General features: G+C 43.1%; 1 protein-coding gene across 1 annotated transcript; it reads right to left on the minus strand.

Annotated features, from left to right (window-relative positions):
- Positions 1 to 1,275: 1,275 nt before the first annotated feature.
- zmynd19 (zinc finger, MYND-type containing 19) lies at positions 1,276 to 20,176 on the minus strand. Its single transcript, XM_056291023.1, has 6 exons — positions 19,972 to 20,176; positions 15,696 to 15,755; positions 14,472 to 14,578; positions 13,268 to 13,408; positions 3,711 to 3,891; positions 1,276 to 2,981 (listed from the first exon to the last, which is right to left on the minus strand). The coding sequence occupies exons 1-6, from the start codon at positions 20,020 to 20,022 to the stop codon at positions 2,838 to 2,840; spliced, it is 684 nt and encodes a 227-aa protein (XP_056146998.1). The 5' UTR covers positions 20,023 to 20,176; the 3' UTR covers positions 1,276 to 2,837.
- Between the last annotated feature and the right edge of the window lie 940 nt (positions 20,177 to 21,116).

The raw sequence follows: 21,116 nt of genomic DNA on the forward strand, positions 1-21,116 counted from the left end.
AAACAGATATCTCGGACCATCAACATCACACTAAAGTTTGTAATTAGATTAATCAAGCACTCATTTGTCATCACATACACACATTTGTACAACAAAGACCCTCACCACATTCAAAGAGCCAAACCACACCATTTCAAACCTGTTTTTAACACTGATTTGCTCTTGATACTGCACTTTTACAGCAGACTAACTGGTATTTAAGCTTTGACTTTCCCCCATATCAGATGGCTAATCTGCTGCCAGAAAGGGCCGCTGACGGGATATTTCTACAAGTGTGCCACTAAAACCTCGATAAATGGTCATTACGGAGTAGCAGCTCTTCAGATATTGTACAGTGTAGCCCTTTAAAAGGCACTGTTAACACTTCATAGTGCTTCACCCAGGACGAACAACCGTTGGCTCTACAGCATCCCTGCACTAACAGCCAACATTACCTCCATGTTGCTTGTCGTGCACAAATTATAGTCTGAAAGTACTGCTAGACCTGTAACCACCAACTCCATATATTCATTTGATGCTTTTATTTTTGTTATTTAACAGTGAAGAGATTATCAGTTATCTCCAACTGTACTTCACTTCACATACTGTAGCTCTTTATTCCTAGGTGATTAATGCTTATATTCTTACAAAACAAAAGATTTCAGACAAAATCTGTACACCCTCCCATCACACCCTCTATAACAAAGACACTAACATAGGAGCCAACATTTGAGTGCACAGTGCTGAAAACATGTTCACATAAAAACAAAATAATCAAGTTGCATGTAAGTCTCAGTGTTACATGCTTATAAGTGAGTGTATGCCTGGAGTCATTATCCAAGACACAATGGGACACAAGCAAGTGTGCATTGTGGGTAATACACAGAAAAAAAGGCAGGCATTGGGAGTAAAACTGAACAAGTTTACCCTCGACTGCCACATAGAAAATAAAAACAGGTGCGAGTATCGAGGCTTCTGTACATACTGTACCTCACAAAAAAAAGCAACCTGGGTGTGCATGGTGGGAGTTGTTTTTTTTCCCGCTGAAATGTCTGTTCACATAGCAGTACTCGGTGATAGTGTGTTGTGCTATATTGGCAAAATATGGAAGGGAAAGTCGTCTCATCGAGTTTAACAAAGACGCATTGGCTTCATTCATTCAAGATCAAAAGATTTATCACAGAAAAGCCGCAACACAATGCCTCAAGTGATTGGGCCTATCCAACCCCCCCCCAATATATATATATGTATATATATATATATATATATATATATATAAACGTAAAAGGTCCCATATTTTTAATTTTCAGGATTTGTTTCAAAACAGTTCCAAGGAAATTTGTTGCAAGATGTCCACCGATAAGTTCTTAAGAAACACAACAGTACATTTTTACACAGAACACAAGACCATGTAGTCCTAACTCCCCTGCCCACCCAAAAACTAAAAAAATGACAAAAGCCTGCTGTGTGTGTGTGTATATATATGTGTGTGTATATATATATATATATATATATATACATAGTATGAAGATTATTGTGTTGCTGTTGTTGTTATTCGACGTTAACAGAGCGCGGTGAAACCGGGGTCAAATTCCATGTAGGTGCAACCCTACATGGCCAATAAAGATAATTCTGATTCTGGGGTAAGGTGGTATGGGCTCGTGTGACTATCAAAATCTGTCAAATCTGACTAATTGGAAGCACAGATAAGGGAGGGGTGCCAATCAAGACAATGTCCAGTTGTAATGTAGTAAATTTAGCAGATTTCCTGGAAACAAAGTTGAACTTGTTGATCTGGCAAATTTTAACACTTGTTTTCACAGCCCAAATGAGATTAGCATTTAAAGCTATCAACCAAAGCAACTCATCTAGAAAAAAAAAAAAAATCAAAAGCCCTTATTTAGCAGCTATTTCATAACATAAAGGGAAATCGTTTCCATATTTTCCAAAATAATTGTAAAAATTTTAAGATAATTTATTAATTGCCCATTAACAAAACAGAAATCTTAAGTCCCATCCATCACCCACGTTCAACTATGTCTTTCAGTCCATAATGGACACACACACACACACACACACACACACACACACACACACACACACACACACACACACACACACACACACAAAGACACACACACACAAATACTGGTAGTGTGATTTAATCAGTGAAATCTATCTGCTGCATATAGTTGTTGGTCACAATAGGAGAGCATAACAGGCAGAGAATTGGCCTATGGCCAAGACGACTGTAGCCATGTGCACCAAAATTCAAAAAAGGGAGCAGTACAGTGAGAAGGTCCATGTCCCATTGTACCAGCTTATACCAGGTACTGGAGCCCCTAGATTCCCATGTGCACAGACGTCGTCATACCTAGTTGCTGGGACAAAGGAATAAAGTGGATGACAACCGTCCGTGTTTAACTGTAGTCCGAAGAATCTCACCCAGGCTTTATCAGTGGGACAACTTCTTTTACCTCCTTACATATAAAAACTATAGCAGCAGGTGAAGCTCAAGGGTGTCCCTCCTCGAGAAACAATCAAAAACAAAAAACAAAAGACAAAAAAAAAAAAAAAAAAGAAACAAAATACCTTCCCCCATCATCCCCATCCACATGGAAAGCAAGCAATGGAGATTAACCAGTTCAGGGAAGTGGTAGTTGTCTTTTTGTCTTATTCTCCTTCCCTTGCTCACCCATTACACTCCATTAATCATTCAAGCAACCAACATTGTCCTCCGTTGTTAAGTCTTTCAGCAGTTAACCCCCCTCCCCATTTTGCACTTAGTCCCCACTCCCCTGCCTCCCGTCTCCCTCTCCTTCCTTCCTTGTTTAAGCTGGAGGGAGGAGGATCATCGTTCATCGTTCAAGGTCTGACTCCAGGGCCATCACACGCTTGCGCTCGCGACACTGCTTCTTGTGGGCGGGCCAGTCCCTCTGCTGACACTGGGAACCACAGTAGCGTGCCACCTGGCAGCGCCCACAGATGTTGAACTCTCGCAGCTGTGGACAGATATAGAACAACACCATTTTAGGGCTTCGGGTGCATGTGTCATCTTTCTTTTTTTCTCCCCAATTGTACCCGTCAAATTACCCCACTCTTCCGAGCCGTCCCGGTCGCTGCTCCACCCCCTCTGCCGATCCGGGGAGGGCTGCAGACTACCACATGCCTCCTTCGATACATGTGGAGTCACCAGCCGCTTCTTTTCACCTGACAGTGAGGAGTTTCGCCCGGGGGATGTAGCACGTGGGAGGATCACGCTATTCCCCCTAGTTCCTCCTCCCCTCCGAATAGGCGCCCCGACCGACCAGAGGAGGTGCTAGTGCAGTGACCAGGACACATACCAACATCCGGCTTCCCACCCACAGACACGGCCAATTGTGTCTGTAGGGATGCCCAACCAAGTTGGAGGTAACACGGGGATTCAAACCGGTAATCCCCATGTTGTTAGAGAATGGAATAGGCCGCCACGCCACCTGGATGCCCCCCAAGTGTCATCTATATTGTTACTGTGCCCTTTGCATACAAATGTCATGATATTGGGGTGCACACGTATATGATCCTTCAATGTATCCACAGCTCTGTGCCTTTTCTTCTGAACTCCACTATTTTCACAAATTTGGAGGGACATCATTTTGGATTGATCACTGCCACTAAGTATGGGTTGGTAATATTACAGACCATATACAGCTAACATTGTCAGTCATACAAATGTTAGTAATGGCACGTACCCTCCTTTCAATGAGAGAACAAGGGGGATAGTGACACTCGTAGTAGGTGCAGGAGCACTCCTCCTCTTCCACCAGCTCCCCGTTAGCGTTGTAGTAGCGTGTGCGGCTCAACTCAAGGTACTGCTCCTCCACTGGATCAGCCGGCACCTGCTGGATGGCCAGCCAGTACAGAGACTGTTCTCTGGAGAAGAGGTTGGAGAATAGGATCAAATGACATTGCTGATCAATTTTATTTCAGTGCATTTCTATGAAAAAAAAACAAAAAACCCCCCAAAAAAACCCCTGCACATTGCACTTGACAAGTTTTTCGGTCCTCGAAGATGTTTTCAAATTCTCCTGGTTGCGTTTCAGCTCATCTGTCATTTTCTTGTTTGGCTTAAGAACACCAAATATTGTTATTACGTCAGTCAGTTTATCACTCCATCAACAGCTCGAGAGAGGAGGGGCAATATTTACTGGCTACGAGGAAATAAATACTTCAGTCTTGCTTCAGTAGCTCTAACAGCTAAAATGGATGAATCGCCTCATAAGAAAACTTGTACTTGAACAAGAAGTACTCCCTGTTCAGACAAGTTGTTAGAAGAGCACGGTAAACATTTTTATTTACAAACCCCAATTCCAATGAAGTTGGGACGTTGTGTAAAACGTGACTAAAAACAGAATACAATGATTTGCAAATCCTTTTCTACCTATATTCAATTTAATACACTACAAAGACAAGATGTTTAATGTTTAAACTGATAAACTTTATTATTTTTTGCAAATATTCACTCATTTTGAATTTGATACCTGCAACACGTTCCAAAGAAGCTGGGACAGGGGCAACAAAAGACTGGGAAAGTTGAGGGATGCTCAAAAAACACCTGTTTGGAACATTCCACAGATGAACAAGTTAATTGGAAACGGGTGAGTGTCATGATTGGGTAAAAATGAGTATCCCTGAAAGGTTCAGTCATTCACAAGCAAGGATGGGGTGAGGTTCACCACTTTGTGAACAACTGAGTGAGCAAATAGTCCAACAGTTTACGAACAATGTTTCTCAACATACAATTGCAAAGAATTTAGGGATTTCATCATCTACAGTCCATAACATCATCAAAAGATTCAGAGAATCCGGAGAAATCTCTGCACGTAAACGGCAAGGCCGAAAACCAACATTGAATGCCCGTGACCTTCAATCCCTCAGGTGGCACTGCATTAAAAACCGACATCATTCTGCAAAGGATCTTACCACGTGGGCTCAAGAACATTTCAGAAAACCATTGTCAGTCAACACAGTTCGTCGCTACGTCTACAAATGCAAGTTAAAACTCTACCATGCAAAGCGAAAGCCATATATCAACAACACCTAGAAATGCCGCCGGCTTCTCTGGGCCCGAGCTCATCTGAGATGGACTGACGCAAAGTGGAAAAGTGTGCTCCGGTCTGACGAGTCCACATTTCAAGTTCTTTTTGGAAATCATGGATGTCGTGTCCTCCGGGCTAAAGAGGAAAAGGACCATCCAGATAGTTATCAGCGCAAAGTTCAAAAGCCAGAATCTGTGATGGTATGAGGGTGTGTTAGTGCCCATGGCATCATGGGTAACTTGCACATCTGTGAAGGCACCATTAATGCTGAAGGTACATACAGGTTTTGGAGCAACATATGCTGCCATCCAAGCGATGTCTTTTTCAGGGACGTCCCTGCTTATTTCAGCAAGACAATGCCAAGCCACATTCTGCACGTGTTACAACAGCGGGGCTTCGTAGTAAAAGAGTGCGGGTACTAGACTGGCCTGCCTGCAGTCCAGACCTGTCTCCCATTGAAAATGTGTGGCGCATTATGAAGCGCAAAATATGACAATGGAGACCCCGGACTGTTGAGCAACTGCAGTCGTACATCAAGCAAGAATGGAAAAGAATTCCACCTACAAAGCTTCAACATTTAGTGTCCTCAGTTCTCAAACACTTATTGAGTGTTGTTAAAAGGAAAGGTGATGTAACACAGTGGTGAACATGCCCCTGTCCCAGCTTTTTTGGAACGTGTTGCAGGCATCAAATTCAAAATGAGTGAATAATTGCAAAAAAACAATAAAGTTTATCAGTTTGAACATTAAATATCTTGTCTTTGTAGTGTATTCAATTGAATATGGGTCGAAAAGGATTTGAAAATCATTGTATTCTGTTTTTATTTACGTTTTACACAACGTCCCAACTTCATTGGAATCGGGGTATTTTCTTTTACAAATGTTTAACTGTACCATTCTTAACCCCAAACTGGATAAATTAATTCCCTAGCCTTATGTTGTTAAAGGATGTTTTGAGAAGGTCAATTTTAATTGTTTTGCATGTTTAGTTTTCTTTCCACTAATTACCATCCATAGATTATATGCATGCTCTAAATTTTTAAAACTATATTCGCACTAAATAAACCTAGCCAGTGCACAAGCCAGTGCCTTCTTAGTGCCGGTCCCAAGCCCCGGTAAATGGGGAGAGCTGTGTCAGGAAGGGCATCCGGCATAAACCCTTTGCCAAATCAAATATGCAGATCATAAATCAGACTTCCATACAGGATCGGTCGAGGCCCAGGTTACCAACAACTGCCACCGGTACTGTTGGCCAGCAGAGTGCCGGTGGAAACTAAGCTACTGTTGGGTGAAGGAGAAAACGAGGGGAAGGCATGTCTAGAGGCAGCGGGAGAGGAGGAAGGGTAGGAGTGTGGAGGTGAGAGTCAGAACTGTTTATATATATATATATATATATATTTTAATTGGAAAATATGGCACGTGAGAACATGAGAAGACAAAACAATGTCAGTTTAACAATGAGTGTCACAATTAAAACATAGCTACATAATAATAGTAATATAATCAAAGTACTGTGCATCCCAATGGATAAAGAAAAACAAGTTTTCTGCCTTTTTAAAGGTGTTTACATATTATAAAAAACAAAGCAAAGCAAAACAAAAAAACTAAACTAGAGGTAAGTACATAAGTGAATTAATTAATTATTTATTTAACTGGCTAGCGAATTAATTAATTAAACCAGAAATGAACCAGAGGGGGAAATTGGTAAATAAGAAAGGAGATGTGTGTGTGTGTGCGGGGGGGGGTGTTTCTGCCAATCAGAGGACAGAGACTGATGAGAGTTGAAGAACGCCAAAAAAGATTGCCACTTATTATAGAACTTATCAGAATTAGCTCTCCCGGAATATTTAATCTTCTCTAGCTTTAGAACGGACATGATATCACAGAGCCACTGACTGCTGGAGGGAGCTTTGGTTGACTTCCAGTGAAGAAGAAGATGGCGTCTTATCATTAAGGAAGTGAAAGCTAGAATATCTAATTGCTTGGAGGTATATTGGTTGTAGTCCTGTAGAAGCCCAAATATGGCAATATGGGGAGGGACATTTATAGTGATCCCAAGTATTTTTGACATTGCATCGAAGTATTTCTGCCAAAAACAAGATAATAATGGACAAGAATAGAACATAATAGGTCAGATTGCAGGATGAACAATGAGAGTCGGAACTTTGAATGTTGGCACTACAACTGATAAAGGGAGAGAGATGGGTGATATGATGGAGAGAAGGAAGGTAGATATACTGTGTGTGCAAGAGACCAGGTGGAAGGGGAGTAAGGCCAGGAGCATCGGAGGTAAGTTCAAACTTGTCTACCATGGTGTGGATGGGAGGAGAAATGGGGAAAGGGTAATTCTGAAGGAAGAGTATGTCAAGAATGTGTTGGAGGTGAAGAGTGTGTCAGACAGAGTGATGAGTATAAAGCTGAAAATCGAAGGTGTGATGATGAATGTTATCTGCGCATATGCCCCACAAGTTGGGTGTGAGATGGAAGAGAAAGAAGACTTTTGGAGTGAGTTGGATGAAGGGGTGAAGGGTGTACCAAAGGAGAAGACAGTGGTGGTTGAGATGAACTTCGAGGGGCATGTTGGTGAAGGGAAGCGGCGATGGGTAGGTATGGTGTCAAGGACAGGAATGTGAAAGGACAGATAGTTGTGGATTTTGCTAAAAGGATGGAAATAGCTGGAAGAGGGAGGGCCATGGGGTGACGTATAAGAGTAGATGAAGGTGTACACAGGTGGACTATATCTTATGCAGGAGGCACGATCTGAAAGGGATTGGAGACTGCAAGGTGGTGACAGGAGAGAATATAGCTAGGCAGCATCAGATGGTGGTCCATAGGATGACTTTGGAGATCAAGAAAGAGGAAGAGAACCAAGGATCAAGTGGTGGAACTGTTTGGAGTTCAGGGAGGAGTTAAGACAGGCACTGCGTGGTAGTGAAGAATTGCCGGATGGCTGGGCAACCACTGCAGAAATAGTGAGGGAGACAGCTAGGACGGTACTTGGTGTGTCATCTGAACAGAGGAAGGAAGACAATGAGATTTGGTGGTGGAATAAGGATGTACAGGAAAGTTAGCAAAGGAAGAGGTTGGCAAAGAAGAAGTAGGATAGTCAGAGAGATGAAGAAAGTAGACAGGAATACAAGGAGATGCAGTGTAAAGCCAAGAGAGGTGGCAAAGGCAAAGGAAAGGCATACAGTGAGTTATATCAGAGGTTGGACACCAAGGAAGGAGAAAAGGACTTGTACCAATTGTCTAGACAGAGGGACCAAGCTGGGAAGGATGCACAGCAGGCTAGGGCAATGAAGGATAGAGATGGAAATGTGCTGACAAACGAGGAGAGTGTGTTGAGAAATTGGAAGGAGTGTTTTGAGGGACTGATGAATGAAGTAAATGAGAGAAAAGGTTCGATGATGTGGGGATAGTGAATCAGGAAGTGTGGTGGATTAGCAAGAAGGAAGTGAGGGCAGCTATGAAGAGGATGAAGACTGGAAAGGCAGCTGGTCCAGATGACATACCTGTGGAGGCATAGAGATGTTTAGGAGAGATGGCAGTTGAGTTTTTAACTAGATTGTTAAGACAATCTTGGAAAGTGAGATGATGCCTGAGGAGTGGAGAAGAAGTATATCAGTACGGATTTTCAAGCGTAATGGTGATGTTGATGTGCAGAGCTGTAGCAAGTGCAGAGGTATAAAGATGATCAGCTACAGCATGAAGATATGGGAAAGAGTAATGAAGGGGTGTCTGGGTAGCGTGGCGGTTTATTCCGTTGCCTACCAACATGGGGATCGCCAGTTCGAATTCCCGTGTTACCTCCGGCTTGGTCGGGCAAGACACAATTGGCCATGTCTGCGGGTGGGAGGCTGGATGTGGGTAGGTGTCCTGATTGCTGTACTAGCACCTCCTCTGGTCGTTGGGGGCGCCTGTCCAGGGAAGGGGGGGGATTGGGGGGAATAGCGTGATCTTTGCACGTGCTACGTCCCCCTGGTGAAACTCCTCATTGTCAGGTGAAAAGAAGCAGCTGGCGACTCCGTATGTATCGGAGGAGGCATAGGGTAGTCTGCAGCCCTCCCTGGATCAGCAGAGGGGATGCAGCAACAACCGGGACGGCTCAGAAGAGTGGGGTAATGGCTGGATACAATTGGGTAGAAAAAAAAAAAAACGAAAAAGGACCGGCTTTGAGCCTTTTTGCCCTTTCTCGTTTGCGATGATGATAGACAGGTTGACGGACAAGCTCAGGCAGGAGGGTCCATAGACAATAATGTTTGCGGATGACATTGTGATCTATACTCACTGGCCACTTTATTAGGTACACCTTGCTAGTACCGGGTTGGACCCCTTTTTGCCTTCAGAACTGCCTTAATCCTTCGTGGCATAGATTCAACAAGGTACTGGAAACATTCCTCAGAGAGTTTGGTCCATATTGACATGATAGCATCACACAGTTGCTGCAGATTTGTCGGCTGCACATCCATGATGCGAATCTCCTGGTCCACCACATCCCAAAGGTGCTCTATTGGATTGAGATCTGGTGACTGTGGAGGCCATTTGAGTACAGTGAACTCATTGTCATGTTCAAGAAACCAGTCTGAGATGATTCGAGCTTTATGACATGGCGCGTTATCCTGCAGGAAGTAGCCATCAGAAGATGGGAACACTGTGGTCATAAAGGGATGGACATGGTCAGCAACAATACTCAGGTAGGCTGTGGCGTTGACACGATGCTCAATTGGTACTAAGGGGCCCAAAGTGTGCCAAGAAAATATCCCCCACACCATTACACCACCACCACCAGCCTGAACCGTTGATACAAGGCAGGATGGATCCATGCTTTCATGTTGTTGACGCCAAATTCTGATCCTACCATCCGAATGTCGCAGCAGAAATCGAGACTCATCAGACCAGGCAACGTTTTTCCAATCTTCTATTGTCCAATTTTGGTGAGCCTGTGCGAATTGTAGCCTCAATATCCTGTTCTCAGCTGACAGGAGTGGCACCCGGTGTGGTCTTCTGCTGCTGTAGCCCATCTGCCTCAAGGTTCGACGTGTTGTGCGTTCAGAGATGCTCTTCTGCATACCTCGGTTGTAATGAGTGGTTATTTGAGTTACTTTTGCCTTTCTATCAGCTCGAACCAGTCTGGCCATTCTCCTCTGACCTCTGGCATCAACAAGGCATTTTCACCCACAGAACTGCCGCTCACTGGATATTTTCCCTTTTTGGGACCATTCTCTATAAACCCTAGCGATGGTTGTGCGTGAAAATCCCAGTAGATCTGCAGTTTCTGAAATACTCAGACCAGCCCGTCTGGCACCAACACCCATCCCACGTTCAAAGTCACTTAAATCACCTTTCTTCCCCATTCTGATGCTCGGTTTGAACTGCAGCAGATCATCTTGACCATGTCTACATGCCTAAATGCATTGAGATGCTGCCATGTGATTGGCTGATTAGAAATTTGCGTTAACGAGCAGTTGGACAGGTGTGCCTAATAAAGTGGCCGGTGAGTGTATAGTGAGAGTAAGGAGCAGGTTGAAGAAAACCTGTAGAGGTAGAGGTATGCACTGGAGAGAAGAGGAATGAAAGTTAGTAGGCGCAAGATACAATATATATAGATAGAATATATACGCGCGAACGAGAGAGAGGACAGTGGAATGATGATGATGCAATTAGTAGAGGTGATGAAGGAGGTGTGCTTAAATACTTTGTGACAACTGTTTAAAGTAATAGGGAGTGTGGAAGAGAGGTGAAGAAGAGAGTGGAGGCAGGGTGGAGTGGGTGGAGAAGACTGTCAGGAGTGATTTGTGACAGAAAGGTACCAGCAAGAGTTAAAGGGAGGGTTCACAAGATGGTAGTGAGAACAGCTATATTGTATGGTTTGGAGATGATGGCACTGACGAAAAGACGAGGTGAGCTGGAGGGGGCAGAGTTGAAGATGCTAAGATTTTCATTGGGCGTGATGAAGAAGAACAGGATTAGGAATGAGTATATTAAGACGGACAGCTCAGGTTAGATGGTTTGTAGACAGAGCAAGAGAGGCAAGATTGAGATGGTTTGGAGATGAGTGGGGTAGAGATGCTGGGTTTATTGGGAGAAGAATGCTGAAGATAGAGCTGCCAGAAAAGATGAAAACAAGAAGGCCAAAGAGGAGGTTTATGGATGTGGTGAGGAAGGACATGCAGGTGGCTGGCCTGACAAAGGAAGAAGCAGAGGACAGGAAGGGATGGAAATGGATGATCCACTGTGGCAACCCCTAACGGGAGAAAAAAAGGAAAGAAAAAGGATTTCCCATCATGGTTTAAAGCATTATGCATTTGTGGGGAATGCCAGATAGCAAGCTACTAAGCCATTTTAAAGGGAAACCCAATATTTTGCTTCAACATAAGCCTTATTTTCCTGTTGTTAGGAGTCAAACCAAGGAATGGGTGGCAGAAACTGGTAAACTGATCTAGCATTGAGCAAGCATGCATAAGCCAACTGCTGCGCACCATGCTCCAATGTAATCCTTTGGGGCAATAGTGCTCAGCAAATAACATCCACTAAAAACAGTCCTTTTTTTTGACCTCAACAGGCTGAGAGTATGTTGAGGAGTCTACAAAGCGTTCACAGAATGATATAGACATTAAGCAATTTCTAAACCATGCTAAAAGTCACTCTGTAACCCCACAAGAAGTGAGTTGTTGCAGCAAGCCAACAGAGGAGGCATAAGAGAGTTAGGGAGAAGTGCCAAAAAATGCAAAAAGGGTCCATCATTGTGCTGTCTGGCTGTATTGGAATTGTCTTCGCATAATGGAAGGCGCTTTCAGACAACCATCCTATACTTTATACTGGACACAACTTCTGCAAGCCAGCTGTATTACAATGGAAGTCAAGAATAAAGGATTGACAATTCTCATTCAGTTCAGAAAAGCACTCCAAGGTTCACCCATAGACAACATAATGCTAGATCAGCCTATCTTTGCAAGTTCGAACGCCAATTTTAAAATGGTCGTTTTATTGCCAAATTCCTGTGTTTGCTGGATCTGTGTGCAAGGCAGTGAAATTTGCAAGTAATCTGTGGCAGGCTATGATGCGACAGGTGTAAACATGAAAACAGCATCTCTAGGTTAACACTTTAAACTCTCCATTAGAGAAACTCCACATTAGACAATAGAGGAAGATATCATAAGTAAGCTCATAAGTATCTTGATGCATGCTCAATAATCCTCGTAAAGAAACCACAGAAATTTGAATTGGGGGGGGGGGGTTATTATGGAGTACAAATTGAGGAAAAGTGCCAGACAGGTTTATGCCTAACTGCGGATAACTTCAGAACAAACAAGAGCATTGAGAACATAAATAGGTCTAATAATTTGCTGACTTAGCAGAATCTTTATAAAATCAAAACATACAAAAAAGAAAATTTTACACGTTTGATTAAAGCGACAAAGAATTCAAATAGCTTTGTTCCCAGTAACTTAAAGCACAATACTAAGTATTTTTTTTAAGCCAAAAGGAAAAAATAAAGATGCTGGCTTTCTTTCAATAAAAGGCCAAAACAAGATTATGCACTCAAACTGACAGCATGACTGCTGTCGTACAGTTACCGTTGGATGTTTAAATCTGACATGATTTAGCATCACTCTGGTGCTGTGGCTGTATGTCTACTCAATGTCGCAAAGTTAACATTTCACTTTATCATGAGACATCTAATCAAAACGTTATCAAATGCTGCTTCTTCTCTCGCATTCTTTGCTAATCATTTCGAATTGTCTGTTTGAATTTCTCTACACACATTCATTCATACAGACACGTTATATCGCAAGAGCTGATCAAGAAAAATGAAAAATGAAAATGTAATAAAATCAGCACCTATACCAACATCACAGTCAGAATAGGACAGTGTAAAATCAAATGGCTTAAAATTATTTTATTAATGGTAGCGCATTTTCTTTTTCAATTGCATTTAACATTTTGGTATTTTTCTATATCTTTATTACTTCTGTTATGGATCAACAGTTTAAGAGTCACACCCCTATTATACATAGAATTTTCTGCTTTTCCTGAAATTGTTTCCAAGTAATGTTTTGTCCTAAACTGCACCACACTGATGGGGAAACAAATGGCTATCAAAAGAAAACGCTTGACCTTGGTAAGATACCAAAAGATGCCCTACAAGGGTTGTCTCACTGTGTGGGCCAAGCCCTGATTTTCTGTATTCTGTCACCCCCATGGTCCTACCTCTGCTTGCTTGAAATTTCCTCTGGCTTGGTGCTCCAACCCACTGGTACCAGGCGGAGATTGTCCAGCCGGTTGTCTACTGTCACGGAGTTAATGTGGACGACTTGGAAACTGGGTGCAATGCCTCCTCTGTGTTTCTCCCTATGGAAAAACATTTTCAAAAATCACCAATTAGGTAGTCTGCTGTATGTTGCAAAATGAAGATAGCTGATCATTGCTTCATCAAGCTCCCCTGAAATATGGAAAAGGAAGATCTGAACTCTTTTTTTAAAAGGGGACAGAGAGGAGCTCATACATTTGTTTGCAGCGCACATACACTCAGGAGCCACTTTCTTAGGTACACCTATTCGGTACGAGGCAGGACCCCACCTTGTGCCTTGGAAACAGCCTGAATTCTTTGCAGCATAGATTAGTGCTGGAAACAATCCTTAGGATTTTGGTCCATGCAGACTCAACACTATCATGCAATGCCTGCAGATCTGTCTGCCTCACGTTCATGCTGTGACTCTCCCATTCCACCTCACCCCAAAGATGTTCTATTGGATGTTCTACTGAAGTCACTGTCATGTTTGTGGAATCAGCTTGAGATGACGCATGCTTTGTGACATGCTGCACTATCCCGCTGCAAAGTCATTAAAAAACGGTTTCAATGTGGCCATAAAGAGATGCACATGATCAGCAACAATGCTCAGGTACGCTGTGGGATTCAAATGATGCCTAATTCACATTAAGGGGTCTAGAACAGGGGTGGCTAACCATGTGCCACAGAGAGCCATATATATGCAGGTTTTCATTCCAGCAGGACTCCACACCAGGTGATTTGACTGATTAGCAACCCTTCGAAATCACCTGGTGGGGAGTCAGGTTGGAATGAAAACCTGCATACACATGGCTCTCCATGGCACATGGTTAGCCACCGCTGGTCTAGAATATGCCAAAAAAAAAAATTCTCACATTATACCATCATCACCAGCTGGTACACTTAACATAAAGCTAGATGGATTCATGCTGTTTACACCAAATCCTGACCCTACCATCTGCATGTCACAGCAAAAAGTGAGATTCGTCAAACCCCCTTCTAAAGGGTCACTGTCCTCCTGTTCCAAGAATACTTCAGCTGAATGGATCCCAGAAACACATGGGCTCGAATCCAGAGCCTTCCGGTGAGGGCAATCTATGTAGTTACTAACCATGGGTAACTCACCAGAGTAGCTCATGCAGTGGCCTGCCTGCCCAGCGCCCTTTCCCAATGTCAAAAGCATAGGCAAAGATCTTAGCCCCGTTGCCATCTGCATCTACCTCCATGCGTGCCTATAAATAGAATTGACAAATTGTTAGACAAATGTACTAAGTCTATGTGTGTAGATCCATCTCAGTCATCCAGGTAGTAACATTCAAAAGTAGAATAAAGACACAACTTGACTAGTTACCAACAAGTTGAAGACACTGCATTGTTCATCTGAATGGCTTTCAGATCTGGTGTGAAATGAGGAAAACCCATATGCATATAGCTGTGGAGATGACACTCTCCCTGATGGTTGAGGACATCATTGGACACATGTTCTGAGGACTTCAAACCTTCTCCGCTCTCTGAGCCTGACATCACACCCTGGGTGATCCCCCTCCTCTAGCTTGGTTTACACGTAGAGAACCCATGAGGTGGTGGCATAATTTCAGTGTTATAAACTCTGCAATTATGTCACTACCCCCATCCCACCCACCCCCGGTTCAGTGAGGGCAGTTCCAGCTTAACATAAATGGCTTCCTTTACGCTTCTCTCAAAACACCTGTCTTCTCAGCCCAGAATTTGTAGCACACCTCGTGCTTAAAATTTCTTGTCTTGTAAATGTGTAAACTGCTAAGTCTTGACCCAATGTGTTCACTCTCCTGTGCTGTCATGCATCTACAAAGGGGCCGTTCTGTGTCCCTGATGTACACGTCTGTACATTCCTTGCTACACTTTTAAGCATAGACAGTGACAGTCTTTAGCTGTTTTGGTATGTGGTCCATCAGATGGACCAATTGTTGCCCTAGCATGTACTGAATATTGTGTTTTGGTACAAATCCTGCAGAATTCCTCAGAAATTCCAGCCACATAGGGGATGACAGTGTATTCTCGTTTTGTGTTGTGGTCTGGTTTTCTTTGTTGGTCTGGCGTTCATAGTGGCCCTTGTGGCCATTTTGATGAATGCCCAGTCAGGATAAATGTCCACAATTAGGTCCTCATCCATCAGGGGGTGTGGCATCTCCACCACTATAAATGCTGGGGTTTCCCCGCTTCACACCAAAACTGAAGTCGACATTTGGATGAACAGTGAAATGACTTTGTCTTTTGTAACTAGTCCACTTGTTTATTTTTCCACTTTACATTTGATACAAAGTCTATTCCATTAGCTACATACAAACATAACTAATTATAGCAGTTTACCTCAAAGGCATAATTTTCTACCAGTGGTATGTCCTGTTCATCAATCAGAGTGTACTTTGTCTGAAACAAAAGAATGTTAAGATTTACTGACATGACAATAACACATAAGTTTGTAACAACTGTAGGAGAAACTGTTTTTGTCCATTTTACAAGACTATATCCAAAATATTCAAGTTCAGCTGGGTCATTATTTGTAATGCAACCACAGAAGCAATCTTTATTGTTTTTATATTTTTGAGGCAAAACACCAGGTAAGTCTTTCTTGTATAAATCTTACATTGGAGCTGCACAATCTAATTAACTAGCCATAACTCAACTCAAATATTTTGTATAACATTACTTTTGTTTTTTGTTTTTTTATTTTGAAGCTGAATGGAACACAGCAATTAAACTGGTCAAATAGCTGCTGTTCCTGCTGGAGTCTCGCCTCTGGAGACACTCACAATATATCTGTCCTGAAGACTGGCATGCAAACAAAATGTCTTTTTAGATACTTTCCATTACTGAAATATTTTAAATAATTGCTAAACCATGAATATCCAAATGCAGGGGTGCATAACACATCAGACAAAACATTTAACAGGGGCAACACGTCGACCCTAATGAGCTGTCCACATTACCACCTGCTGCTTTATAAGGAGTGCAAGGCAAGCTAACTTTTACATCAAAGCATTTGGACTTGGTAAGAAGGAAAAATGTCGTGGTTTGTCTGTCTAACTTGCCAACAGGTTGTAACGTATCGTGACATCATTTAGTAGCCGGAAAAATGACAGCCTAGCAGGGTTTCTAATACTCCAATCTGCTCTGAATACGATATCCAAAAACACATCCTCGTTCTCAATAATAAATTGAGGAACGCCGAGGACGCAGTCTGTGGACTGTCACGCGGGAAAGACCAATAGCCAAAAGGGAGCTAAGCTGACAGAAGTGGTAGAATTCATAAACACAACAACCATGACGGCATCTGCGAAAGTCCCATTTTATCCAGGTTATATTGTGAAAGATTAGCGAGATTTCCGGTTTTGAGTAGGAACTGTGGTTGTTCATTGTTGATTGTGAATGGAATCTGTTACACCCGTTTAAACTGGCAGCCCAAATCCGATTTTTGGCAAATCCAGATTAGAATCTGATTTCTTTTATGTAGTCTGTACAGCAAAAAACACATTGGAATCTGATCTTTGCAAATCAGATTTGAGCCACATTCGGAGGTGGTTTCATATTTGATTCAAATCGGGTTTCTAAAGATGCGTCTCAGTCTGGATGCTCTAGCCACTCAAATCAGATTTCAAACTGTCCATTACGTCACTCGCAATGTGACACAACACAACACAACACAACACATGTTAACGTCAGATTCTGAGCGCGGAAGTTCAAACCCACATGCAACGAGAAGGAAGACAACCTAAAAAATGGAGAATAATAGTGCCTGGACAGACGAAGAAGCGAACTATCTCATATCTTGTTGGGGGATGCCACAGTCCATTTTCCCACCAGTCAACACTTTTCGGGTTGCACCACACTGCTGGTGCAACCCGAAAAGTGTTCGCGCTGCCTAGCGAAGGCTACCGTGACTGCAGCATGGAACATTGTGGTATATATGTCTGTGAATGTTCTCATTCATCCAGGTCATGGTTATCCAAAGGAATTGAATCGAGTGCAACTGGACTTGGTATATTGTGGTATATACCAGCCTCCTCTGTCGCTGATGTTGTCTAGTGTGACGGAGGAGTTCTGCACAGCGACTTGACAGTGCCTGAAGGGTGAGATGACATATCTCCATGGTGTTTTGTTGTCTGTCTGCACAAAAGTCGCCAGCATATTACGTCATACAACACACGTGCAATGTACCCACGCCTACGTCATTATCACAGCAACCAATGCAGATCGGTCGACGATGTGGCTGCAGTCTGAACAAAGCCAAATCTGATCTGATCACTTGCAAATAACAGCCTGGACAGTCAGTCCTAAAGATCAGATTTGAGAAACAAATCGGATTTGCCTGCAGTCTAAATGGGGTGTTAGTGTATGGTGTGCTGTTTTGGCCAAATCACTGTGTGTAGTGCACACACACCAGATAATCAAACAAGGGCCAAAAATGTGAACTTTATCATTATATGTTGTTGTGTGGGGTTTCTCGCATTTTCAACATCTGTTAAGACCTGGAAAATCTTGTAGTGTGGGCAAAACTTAAGCAACGTTATGATGTCCCACAACACTAGCAAAGAGGACTTTATGGATGATGATACAGAGGCTTTCGCAAAATGCATTACGGTACATATAGACGCTGGGAGAAAGACTAAGCATGACAATTTCTCCGTCAGTACAGTACACAGTGAGGACTTTATTGCTTCAAGTTACTACATTACTCATCAATACTGATTGCACATACACAAAACCATTGGTGAAGTTTCCCTTTAAACTTAGGTTCAACTGTTTTTTGTTGTGTACCAACGGGAATGGTGTTGACAACATAGCGCTGGCAAGTGTTTAATGTGGAATGGATCCTAGATACTTGCAATGGTCAAACACCTGTACAATTACTAGTGTCACAATTGGTGCCATTAAGATACATAAACGCTGATCTTCAGGCTTGGGACTTTAAGAAGGTAATGTGTTTGTGATTAATTGTACAAAGATACTTTAAGTTGCCATGATCACATGATGCAGAATGTTACAGCAGAAGGGTAGCTAATGCTCATCTTGCAAGCTTACATCAGAGCAGAAAATGTTAACCCCATTTAAGGCTTGGGGCTGAAGGAAGATGAGATCTGAGATCAGTGACTTAAATAATGACATAAATGCGGCCAAAAGATAGCATTTAAGCAGGCACTCACTAGTGAAAGTTATCTTAAGAAAAAAAATAGTTTACATAATAGGCCATCAAGTCTATATCTACATGAGTACATTTGATAAGACCCCCTTCCCTCCCCCCAGTGAAGTAAAGTGACAACCTGTGGAAGACACAGCAACTATCAAAACCCTAATGCAAATTCTACTCATCTTGAGGCCCCACCAGCCTTATAATATTGCCATTATTCACTGTGCATTTGGATCAGACTTAAACGGTGTGAATCTTGGAATCCATAGATACAATCACCTTCAATGTAAATACTAGGTTCTGTTATAAAATGTTGCTTCACATAGAACGCAATTAATCACGTTTCTGAATTATCACTCTTAATTCTCCCCTTTGGTCAATAAGCCATCTCACTTACTACCGTCCACATCCATACTAAGATGCATGTCAGTACAATAACATTTTGAAGCCATTTGAGCTACGTGGATTCCTATTCAGTGGAAAAGGTTTATAAATGTAAACTGATACGGTACCCAATTACTCATACAGAAGCCCATTTGGAAAACATACCATCCTAGCACGAGATGGCTGTGGGTGTCTTGAGATAAAGGGGTAGAAACAAGCCTCACAAGATGCAAATACACAAGCGAAATGCTCCGTCAACAACGAGTGTGTCCTGAGACACACATTCATGAAGTAACTACTGTCCTTGCCATGCTAACTACATGCTTAGAAACACAGCAGGTGGGTGGTAGCTGCTGGCTCTGTCATAACGACACCTCTAGATTCTGTCCGTCGGAGATAGTGAGCAATTTCGCTTTTATTTACTTGAGCAGCACTACAACATGGACACTGTAATATAATACGTTTTAGCAAAGACAAAAAAAAAATAGACCACTGCTGTCAAACAACGCCGTCATGCCGGTGCTTTGTCACGTTGGACAAAGATTATGGATGTAGCGCGGCAATGGCTTCCTCATTACGTTAGCTGGTACTTGCCACCAACTTAACGTTGTGCTAGCGTGGCATGGTCAACTTTACACCAAGTCCATAGATGTGAACTACAAGCACAAAAGTTGCGACAGTACCCTCGCGTATTTCCCCCCCGACACGACGCTGGCCAACGCAGGTACGTTTGCTATAAAGACGTTCTGTTTGTGTTAACGGCAAGTTAACTAATTCAAAGGGTTAGCCGCTAATGTAACATGCTATCCGGCTAGCGTTAGCTTCCGAGCCGCTGTGACTGTAGTAGCGGTGGAGGAAAACAAGACCCAGAGCAGCGTGCCTCCTGCTCGGTCGACGTGCATTTGAAACCCAACTTAAATCCAGTGTTCAGCAATCTGCGTATCACCAGTGACTGTCGGGGGGAGAGGGGGGGCTTTGGCTGTCACCGACCACCTCCGCGGACCATTTCTCGGCGCTTTGTGATCCCGTGGGCCCTCCCCTTGTCGCACATGGCAGCCCTCGATTCCCACTCACCTTACCGGCCACACGGCCGAGGCGAACAATCCCGAGCTTGAAATCCGACATTGGGAGAAGTGGCCGGAGCGGAGCGAAACGTATGGTCAGGGTTCAAAATTCAGGTTTAAAACTCGTCAGGGCGACCCCCCGCCCCCCCTCCAGCCCCCAGTGAATTGTTGGAGTGGGCTAAACGGCTCAGTAACAACCAAATTCTTCTTCTCTCCGGCAGCCTCAGGACCTCAGTGACACACCGCTGGCATAGAAAAGCCAAACCAGATCCGGGGGCGGGGGAAGGGGCTAAATGTCTTCGACGAATGGTAATAACGCTCGGGAAAATCATCGTCCAATAAAAAAACGAGCTCACGTTTAAGGATTATAATTTGAGGGTGCTGTCGTGTTATCCAATCAAAGCCGAGAATTTATTTTAAAGACCCCCCAATTTCACCAATTACGTCATTACCGCCTCCTGTGTATTTCAGACGCGCTCTCTCCATTTTCGCGCGAAATCGTTGTTGATGGCTGGACAGCTGTGAACGTGAGTAATCCGCTGTTTGCATAGGCGGCTGTTCACTTTTGCGGTCTTCATTGACGGGACATTTGGTCGATGTTACCGAAGCGGGGTGGAATAAATTAACAAGTTTTGCCAATTGTTGTTCCTGTTGTACTACAACCACAGATGCAGTATTTCAAAACAGTTAAGGTACCGATTAAAGGATTCTAGCGGGGTTACCTCCATGATGTAGTTTAATTGTCCTAATTCATTTCATCCTAAACCCAGTTAGTCCAAATTAGCGTGACAGGTTGGTGGCTCTCACCCTGGCAGACATCAGGTACAAGGCAGGAAGATATCATGGAAAAGGCAAAAGCTGTACACGAACACATGTACTCTTATTTGAGGCAACGGGGCTTACTTTCAGTTATTTTCAATCGACGTTCGTTCAAGTGCATTTCCATTCAAATTCTGCTCGGTTCAGTTTAACTCAATTCAGTTCCATCCCATTCAATAAAAGTTCAAAAACGAAATCAGGAAAACTTGGTTTGTGGACGGAGCATGGTATTGCGGCGACCCGGCGTGGAAGAAGGAGTCGAAAGGCAGAGATCTCTGTTTAACGGCAGCTCCCGTGTTCTGCACGAACATTAACAGTCCCGTGAGCCCCGGAGCT

This window comes from Lampris incognitus, chromosome 12 (assembly GCF_029633865.1).
Source record: "Lampris incognitus isolate fLamInc1 chromosome 12, fLamInc1.hap2, whole genome shotgun sequence".
Lineage (NCBI taxonomy): Eukaryota > Metazoa > Chordata > Actinopteri > Lampriformes > Lampridae > Lampris > Lampris incognitus.